The sequence below is a fragment of the Xyrauchen texanus genome, chromosome 14 (assembly GCF_025860055.1).
Source record: "Xyrauchen texanus isolate HMW12.3.18 chromosome 14, RBS_HiC_50CHRs, whole genome shotgun sequence".
NCBI lineage: Eukaryota > Metazoa > Chordata > Actinopteri > Cypriniformes > Catostomidae > Xyrauchen > Xyrauchen texanus.
In genome coordinates this window covers 10761395-10771173 of record NC_068289.1, presented here as the reverse complement: position 1 = coordinate 10771173, position 9779 = coordinate 10761395, and the positions used below count along the sequence as shown (strand labels likewise).

Genomic DNA, 9779 nt, shown 5'->3' with positions numbered 1-9779 from the left:
CTTTCTTTTATTATTCAAATGTTGTACAATGTATTAAAACCAATTGAAATACATGTGACCTTTCAAGTCATTTTGTTCCCCTAAAATCCTCATGGTCAGTTGGGACCTTAATTTTGCTAGGCAGCTAAGTTACGCTTGGGTGATTCTGCCTCTTTAATATTCTTCTCCCTCTTCATCCTCTTCTCCTATGCTGTCTGTGCCCACTTCTTCATAATCCTTTTCCAGAGCTGCCATATCTTCTCTGGCCTCTGAGAACTCTCCTTCCTCCATTCCCTCACCCACATACCAGTGCACAAAAGCTCTCTTGGCGTACATCAGGTCAAACTTGTGATCTAGACGAGCCCAGGCCTCAGCAATGGCTGTGGTGTTGCTCAGCATGCACACGGCCCTCTGTACTTTGGCCAGGTCTCCACCAGGAACCACAGTTGGGGGCTGGTAGTTGATGCCTACTTTGAATCCAGTGGGGCACCAATCGACAAACTGGATGGAGCGTTTGGTCTTAATGGCAGCAATGGCAGAATTAACGTCTTTGGGCACCACATCTCCACGATACAGAAGACAGCATGCCATGTATTTACCATGACGAGGATCACACTTCACCATCTGATTAGAAGGCTCAAAGCAGGCATTGGTTATGTCAGCCACAGATAGCTGCTCATGGTAAGCCTTTTCAGCAGAGATCACTGGAGCATATGTAGCCAGAGGGAAATGAATACGTGGGTAGGGCACCAAATTGGTTTGGAACTCAGTGAGGTCCACGTTCAGAGCTCCATCAAATCTCAGCGAGGCCGTGATGGATGACACAATCTGGCCAATGAGCCTATTGAGGTTAGTGTAAGTTGGACGTTCAATGTCCAGGTTTTTACGGCAGATGTCATAGATGGCTTCATTGTCCACCATGAAGGCACAATCAGAGTGCTCCAGGGTCGTGTGGGTGGTCAGGATGGAGTTGTAGGGCTCCACGACTGCAGTGGACACTTGAGGAGCAGGATAGATGGCAAACTCAAGCTTGGACTTTTTGCCATAGTCAACAGAGAGACGCTCCATCAGCAGGGAGGTGAAGCCAGAGCCAGTACCTCCACCAAAGCTGTGGAAGATGAGGAATCCTTGAAGGCCAGTGCACTGATCAGCCTGTTGGATTTAAAGGAAATTAGCTGATTAAATGTCATAATCATTAATATTTATAAAACACACTCAATTTGCATTTATAATATTTCTGGGTTTACATTTTTAGAAACCTCACCAGTTTGCGGGTCCTGTCCAACACTAGGTCGATGATCTCTTTACCAATGGTGTAATGGCCACGGGCATAGTTATTGGCAGCATCTTCCTTGCCAGTAATTAGTTGCTCAGGATGGAACAGTTGGCGATATGTGCCTGTGCGCACCTCATCTGAAGAGAAAAATAAAAACTCAAACTAAATACAATTTAAAAAGGTTCAACAAATCCAAAATATATTTGCATATATGTTGCTTTTAAGATTTATCTATATCTGTTTGCTAAGTTCAACTTACCAATCACAGTGGGTTCCAAATCAACAAAGATGGCACGTGGAACATGTTTTCCTGCTCCTGTTTCACTAAAGAAGGTATTGAAGGAATCATCTCCTCCTCCTATTGTCTTATCACTAGGCATCTGCCCATCTGGCTGAATACCATGCTCCAAACAGTAAAGCTCCCAGCATGCATTTCCCATTTGGGCCCCAGCTTGGCCAACATGCATGGAGATACACTCACGCTGTTTGTGGAGAGAGAAGAAGGATGAAACGGTAACTGTTCACTGAATAAATTAATCAAATACAGTATACAGATTTATTTATGATATATGTGTTTCCATTGGGTATTAAAATGAGAAGTCTTTATTTTGTCCTTTTATCCAGGGCATAATTTTGTCTATGGCAAGCATCAGCTCAAAATGTTTTTGCTAACTACTTTTGGCATCTAATGAGAATTTCAGACTCTCTCAGAGATTAAAGATACAAATGGCTAGATTTTAGTATTAAACCTCTACTTCTTCTTTGCTTGTTTTAAATGAGGAATTTACCCATGGCTGGGTCAGTTATTTTAGTCGATTTTGCCTAGGTTGAGTGCATTCACATTTCAACACTGGAACAGCCACATTGATTTTCTTAAGCGTTTGGATCTACTGTTGATATACAACTCAGTTTCATTTACATTACCTTTACATGCATTTTTCCCAATTATCTAGCCTAGAATACAGAAGAGGCTAAGTGACTTCCTTTGAGGCAATCTACCCCCACCCTTTCTCATTCAGCCGCACACTCTTCTTTGTGTAAAAGGCAGATATATCTCACTCAGGCCTTTTCACTAGAATAGATACTGTATATACATATATATATATATATATATATATATATATATATATATATATATATATATATATTATTCTGCTATGCTCCAGTTTTTTTCACTCATGATCTAATCAATTATCAATGCCTGCCTGTATGTCATAAAGACATGAATGTATTAATTCTTCGAGTAACAACTTAATTTCTTATGCTGTAGTTTCCCTTTTCTCCTCTTTAGTTGATGGAGATTCATTGAGCTATTTTGGCTCTGCAGAACCACCATACATAGAAAAATTTTATATTCAGAAATACAAAGTAAGTACTGGAGTTTCCTTCTGAAATCTGTCATAGTCTGGGATTGGAATGAGAAGGCCATAGCCCCATCCTCTTTATAACGAAAGGCCAAGGCATTATTTTCATAAAAACTTGTTTCTCTAACATAACCACAGGGCTTCTAATTTTGTCTTCCACACAAAAATATACAAAATATAAGAATTTTTTAAATATTGAAGCATCGCATAGTGATTTTACTCAAATCTGTTTCTGTTGTTTATGTAAAGTGTAGAACTAATAACCGATCAAGCATATCACTTACCATCTTGTCAGATTTTTCCTTTCAGGCTGACTTGAGGATTCGGAAAGAGAAGGCAGATGTGGTGAAGAAATGAGAGGTGGGGTTTTTATAGAGAGGCAAGAGGAGGAGGAAAGGAGGGGGTTAGCAGGAAGCAGGATTGCCTGTTGGTGTCAGGATAATAATGTAGATGGGCCGTCCTTCCTCCACAAGCAAAGTCTCCCTCCCTCTTGGGAGTTTAGGGTCTGTGAAATCCATCTGGCCTCTTCACTATTATTTGGGCATGCGATAATACTGAACAATGCCAAGAAATTTTACAGACTATATGTCAATGTTCTCCACACTAATGTGTTAAAGTTGCATACCAAGTGCAGGAGACCTGATATCTTAGTTGTATGTAATATCATGCTTAATGTCAGATTTCTTATTCTCTGGGATTCCTGTATGAAGAAAAACTAATTTAAACTACAGGATGAAAGTGTAATTTCATACTGGTAATTGCTTTGCAAATCTTTTATATGAAAAATTTAACACTTGTGTCACAGTAATGAACATGCAGCCCTATTTGAAAACCAATATCTTGCCTGTGTTTAAAAAAGCATGAAGAGATCTATTGTCTAAGATTGTCTGAAGACATGGTCCTTGTTGTACAAAAAGAGACAAACACACAGGCCCAATTGGCATCAGACTTTATTTTCTGTGCTACAGTGATAGTGAAAGACACAGACAATATCCAGCCTTTCATAGTAATGTCCAAAGACATGTACAGACAGCTGAATCAAGAGTAAAAGCTACAGCAGGTGGCCATTTTTGTGCTGCATAGACACTGGTGGGGGGAGGGGTGTCATGGTAGAATATGTTGTCTTGCCTAAAGACCTTTATAACTTTTGCATGTGCAACTATACACAGATTTTAAACAGATACAGCTGTATATCATGAAAGAGAGCAGGATTTTAAAACAAGATTTTTGTTTGGAAAGAGCTAGTCACCGCAGGCTTTTGGTTACTTTGTGTTATCTATGATCAGTTTTATTCTATTCTTCACAGTTAATTTTACTTTATATTAAAGTTTAGCTATTGTATAAGACACACAAAATGTAGAAAAATAGTTTGTAGTAACTTTTCTGTACTAAAAACATATAATACACATATTTGTTGCAGATACAAATCATAGCAAATTATGCAGAGATTTTGAAAATTGTATTTAAAATTCCACTCCATCCTCTTCATCCTCTTCTCCTATGCTGTCAGTGCCCACTTCTTCATAATCCTTTTCCAGAGCAGCCATATCTTCTCTGGCCTCTGAGAACTCTCCTTCCTCCATTCCCTCACCCACATACCAGTGCACAAAAGCTCTCTTGGCGTACATCAGATCAAACTTGTGATCTAGACGAGCCCAGGCCTCAGCAATGGCTGTGGTGTTGCTCAGCATGCACACGGCCCTCTGTACTTTGGCCAGGTCTCCACCAGGAACCACAGTTGGGGGTTGGTAGTTGATGCCTACTTTGAATCCAGTGGGGCACCAATCGACAAACTGGATGGAGCGTTTGGTCTTAATGGCAGCAATGGCAGAATTGACATCTTTGGGCACCACATCTCCACGATACAGAAGACAGCATGCCATGTATTTACCATGGCGAGGATCACACTTCACCAACTGATTAGTAGGCTCAAAGCAGGCATTGGTTATGTCAGCCACAGATAGCTGCTCATGGTAAGCCTTTTCAGCAGAGATCACTGGAGCATATGTAGCCAGAGGGAAATGAATACGTGGGTAGGGCACCAAATTGGTTTGGAATTCAGTGAGATCCACGTTCAGAGCTCCATCAAATCTCAGTGAGGCCGTGATGGAGGACACAATCTGGCCAATGAGCCTGTTGAGGTTAGTGTAAGTTGGACGCTCGATGTCCAGGTTTTTACGGCAGATGTCATAGATGGCTTCATTGTCCACCATGAAGGCACAATCAGAGTGCTCCAGGGTCGTGTGGGTGGTCAGGATGGAGTTGTAGGGCTCCACAACTGCGGTGGACACTTGAGGAGCAGGATAGATGGCAAACTCAAGCTTGGACTTCTTGCCGTAGTCAACAGAGAGACGCTCCATCAGCAGGGAGGTGAAGCCAGAGCCAGTACCTCCACCAAAGCTGTGGAACACCAGGAAACCTTGGAGACCAGTGCACTGATCAGTCTATTGGGAGAAAGGGGTAAAGAGCACTAAAAAAAATGAAAAACTTTGCAACAATGCACTTATTTGACTGCCAAGAAGTAATTGTTAATTTTTTTTACTGATTAATTGTAAATCAGACAAAATGAAATAATACCAGTTTACGGATTCGATCGAGGACTGAATCAATAATCTCCTTGCCAATGGTATAGTGTCCTCTGGCATAATTGTTGGCAGCATCCTCTTTTCCAGTGATGAGCTGTTCCGGGTGAAAGAGCTGACGGTAGGTGCCTGACCGTACCTCATCTATTCATGGAAAACAGACAATATTCAATTTGAACCTTTTCTTGGTAAATGTTACTATAAAATTATATTAATTAACGTTAGTTAATGCAATAATTAACCATGAACAGTACATTTACAGCATTCTAATGTTAATTTTAGCATATTCCGTAATATTTATTCTTACATTAAAAGTAGGCTATATGTTAACATTAGATAAGTTACAGTAATCTAATAACGTTTTAGTTAAAAAAATACATTTTGTTACATAATACATTTTAAATTCTTGTAATAAAATTACAATTACTGACTTTCAATTCAAGTAATTACTTTTAAGTATATGACTTGCATTAAAGTAATATGTATAATACATCTAAAATAGGAATTCATTTGTACATCTGTAAGCGTTTCTGTGACAGCTGAAGGGTGTGTGACAGTAAATGAGGAGGAAATATAGACGTTTTGATTTTGAGCGGAAATCCCAAAATTTAGAAAATAATAGTAAAATAATTAGTAATGTGATTACTTTTTAGATGGAATATATTTAGCAGAGTAATATGATTAAATCTTTTGAGAAATAAGTAGTAATTTGTAGTGGATTACTTATTTTGAGTAACTTACCCAACACTGGAACTAACATGTACTAAAAATAAACAAAAGTATTTATATAAATTAGCAATACCCAAGATAAGTATATGTGTAATACAATATTTACAGTATATATTGTTCTTTGTTATTTCATGATATCTAATGAATTTACACATTTTAATGAATAGAACCTTATTTTACAGTGTTACCATTTAATTTGTATTCACTAAAAGGGCATCCAGGTTTACAATTGTATCATTGTGGCGTTCATGTTGCATGCTGTTTTAAACCATTGTCAAAGATATACCCGTACCAATCACAGTGGGTTCCAGATCTACAAAGATGGCACGTGGAACATGTTTCCCTGAAGCTGTCTCACTGAAAAAAGTGTTGAAGGAATCATCTCCTCCTCCTAGTGTCTTATCACTGGGCATCTGCCCATCTGGCTGGATACCATGCTCCAGACAGTAAAGCTCCCAGCATGCATTACCAATCTGCACTCCAGCTTGACCAACATGGACGGAAATGCACTCACGCTAAGGATCGATAGAGTTCAAATTTCAAATAAATCTTTGCAATCATAAAGACTAAAATATGAAGTTCTTAAAGACTTTATAATTATGAGTTTAAAATAAAAGTTGTGATACGTTACCATATTGTATTTTGTCTTCTAGCTGATGCTCAGGGTTCAGAATGAAGCTCTAAATGTGTCAAACTCAGGCATTCAACATATTTATACCTAGTGCATCACGGGATAACAGTGTTTTGTGTAATAGGAGAAGTCGCCAATGCTGATATCATCTTCAGGCTAAAAAAAAGGAGGACAAAAAGAAAGATGAGGTTAGTACCTCCTACACTCTATGGAATACTTTATTGTTATGGCAAGATATAAAATTGAATAGGCTGGTGAACAGTGTTACAAAAAGCTCCTTTGATCCTCTGGGGAACATTTTTGACAAAAGCACAGCTGAACAAACTATATGCCTTTAAACTGTGGTTCATGCATTCTCAACACAAAGAAGCATATATCTAAGAAAGTATTTGTAGGTTACTCATTTGGAGGACCCACTTTCATGAATTAATAATGACTTCTCCTATTTCAGAGTAGAGTAATGTGATACCCTCTGAGTGTGCACTGAATAAGGTTTGTTGAATGTGATTGAAAAATTGTAATACAAATGATTCTTGGATTGACTTACTGATATGGATACAGGAGAACAATATACCTTAAATTGTCCTTTCATGTGGCTTCCTGGACATTGCAAGGTGCAGTTCACAAGCTTTTCTTGTAATCCGACCCCAAGTATCTGCTGAAATGGCTGTATTTTTCTTCATACTGACAGTTTGACTGTACGAAGAGATGTTATATGCAGTATATTAAATGTCAGCAATTCTGTCTCTGTGATTACATGAAGCTGTTTACAAATGTGTCTGCCCAAATGCAATCCATTTTTAGACATGTAATTTACTTAATTTACTTCAAAAGTAAGGCCTTTCCTCTTAATGTTCTAAAATTTCTACAAACACATGCTCTGTGTCCAGCCTCCCTCTAAAATATTTTGCCATGCAAGTCATACCTGTACCTGCTACATTTGATGTCCCATTACTTTAGCCTTAGCACACTTCTCATGTTTTTGTAGTGGGAACTATTAGGTCTGTTTGGTAAAGTAATTAATATAGGGTGACCATAATGTCCTCTATTTCCATGTCTTCTTTTTTGGACCTGAAAAAAGCGTCCGGCAAGGATTTCAAAATTGACTATAATTTCTCACAATTTGGAATGTACAATTTCCAACGTGCTTTAAGTCCTCGTGGTGGCGTAGTGACTAGCCTTAATCCGGGTGGTGGAGGACGAATCTCAGTTGCGACTGGACTATATATATAGAGAGGATAGCATCTTGCAGTTGATGGAGATTTGTGGGATGCACATCCAGGGCACGAAGCTCCCGATCCACCACATCCCAAAGATGCTCTATTGGGTTGAGATCTGGTGACTGTGGGGGCCATTTTAGTACAGTGAACTCATTGTCATGTTCAAGAAACTAATTTGAAATGATTCGAGCTTTGTGACATGGTGCATTATCCTGCTGGAAGTAGCCATCAGAGGATGGGTACATGGTGGCCATAAAGGGATGGACATGGTCAGAAACAATGCTCAGGTAGGCCGTGGCATTTAAACGATGCCCAATTGGCACTAAGGGGCCTAAAGTGTGCCAAGAAAACATCCCCCACACCATTGCACCACCACCACCAGCCTGCACAGTGGTAACAAGGCATGATGGATCCATGTTCTCATTCTGTTTACGCCAAATTCTGACTCTACCATCTGAATGTCCGTCAGACCAGGCAACATTTTTCCAGTCTTCAACTGTCCAATTTTGGTGATCTCTTGCAAATTGTAGCCTCTTTTTCCTATTTGTAGTGGAGATGAGTGGTACCCGGTGGGGTCTTCTGCTGTTGGAAAGATGGCGCCATTGTGTGTGGCTTGCCGTCTGTCACTGTCATTGCTGTGTGTGTTTTTGCTGTTTGTCTTGCTTTTTGCTCGGGATGTCGATTCCCTGCTGGTGTATGATCGCCAAACACTACTGGATTTGCGATTTTCTGCTGAAAATGTAGTAAAATTGGATGATGGTGGACGTGAAACCTTGCCCCCGCTCCTGGCGAGGTTCCCGGCTCACCTTTGGCACGCCCGGCTCCACCTTCTCGGCGTGGCGCTGAAGAAAGCACCGCCGCCCGGGAAATCGTAGTGGCCGGCTGGTGAGGTTGAAGGCCCGTCTTGCATGGTGTTCTAGGCCTTTTTGGACTGAGTTTGGAGTCGTGACTAGCCTCGTTATTCCTCGACGCTCGCTGGACCCTGTCGGCGCCTGGCTGATACCTGTCGTTGGCCCGGAAGAGGTGTTCCAGCCCCGCGGCCCCTGCTCTCCTCGTCCCCGCTGGCGCGGAGACAATCACAGCAACTTGCGGTCTCTGTGTTGGGTTTCACGAACATCCAGCGCCGCGGATCCGCCGGTTCCTGCTAGGTTTGGGCTGGTAAATGCTAGATCTCTAGCAAATAAGACTTTTGTCTTAAAGGATTTTTTCATGTCCCGAGGACTGGATTTCCTCTGTGTTACTGAGACATGGCTGAGTGATGGTGAGTCCAGCGCTTTCACAGAATTTTTACACCATGATTGCTGCTACCTTAACTCCCCGCGAAAATCTGGCCGAGGAGGAGGAATAGCGAATGTATATAAGAGTCATTATAAATGTAAGCAGATATTGCTGTCATCCGCTTTCAGCAGCTTTGAGCTGAGTTTATTTGAGATTGGTCGCTCTCAAACAGTGTTGTGTGTTGTGGTCTATCGGCCCCCCAAGTACAATAAGGACTTTTTAAATGATTTTTCTGATTTTCTGGCTGAAATCATGCCTAAATATGATAGTGTTCTTATTGTTGGGGATTTTAATGTTCATGTGTGTTGTCCTGATAAGCCAATGACAAAGGGTTTTCTAAACCTCATTGATTCTTTTAATCTTGTGCAATCTGTGTCTGGACTCACACAAGAACATGGACACACACTTGATCTTGTTTTATCATATGGTTTGCCTGTTCTTAATCTAGAGATCTGTGACGCAGTGTTTTCTGATCATATGCCGGTATTATTTGAGACTGCTCTTGTCTGTCATACATGGGCCTGTTCTGGACTTTTTTTTAAATTGGTGTGAAAATTTAAATCTTACTTTAAACATTTCAAAAACTAAGGAAATGGTTATTGATTTTAGAGAGAAAGAGCAAAGTGAAACTCATTTTACATCAATTAACGGGGAGCAAGTACAGTTAGTGACAAATTATAAATATCTTGGTGTAATGCTGGACAATAAACTTAAGTGGGA

General features: G+C 40.3%; 2 protein-coding genes across 2 annotated transcripts; both read right to left on the bottom strand.

The window, feature by feature from the left end:
- tuba8l3 (tubulin, alpha 8 like 3) lies at positions 1 to 3019 on the bottom strand. The gene is made up of 4 exons (XM_052142015.1): positions 2904 to 3019; positions 1515 to 1737; positions 1244 to 1392; positions 1 to 1131 (listed from the first exon to the last, which is right to left on the bottom strand). Exons 1-4 carry the CDS (start codon positions 2904 to 2906, stop codon positions 154 to 156), a joined length of 1353 nt encoding a protein of 450 aa, XP_051997975.1. The 5' UTR covers positions 2907 to 3019; the 3' UTR covers positions 1 to 153.
- A 532-nt stretch (positions 3020 to 3551) lies between these two features.
- On the bottom strand, positions 3552 to 6662 carry LOC127654715 (tubulin alpha-1A chain-like). Its single transcript, XM_052142014.1, has 4 exons — positions 6562 to 6662; positions 6223 to 6445; positions 5197 to 5345; positions 3552 to 5063 (listed from the first exon to the last, which is right to left on the bottom strand). The coding sequence occupies exons 1-4, from the start codon at positions 6562 to 6564 to the stop codon at positions 4083 to 4085; spliced, it is 1356 nt and encodes a 451-aa protein (XP_051997974.1). The 5' UTR covers positions 6565 to 6662; the 3' UTR covers positions 3552 to 4082.
- Positions 6663 to 9779: the final 3117 nt, after the last annotated feature.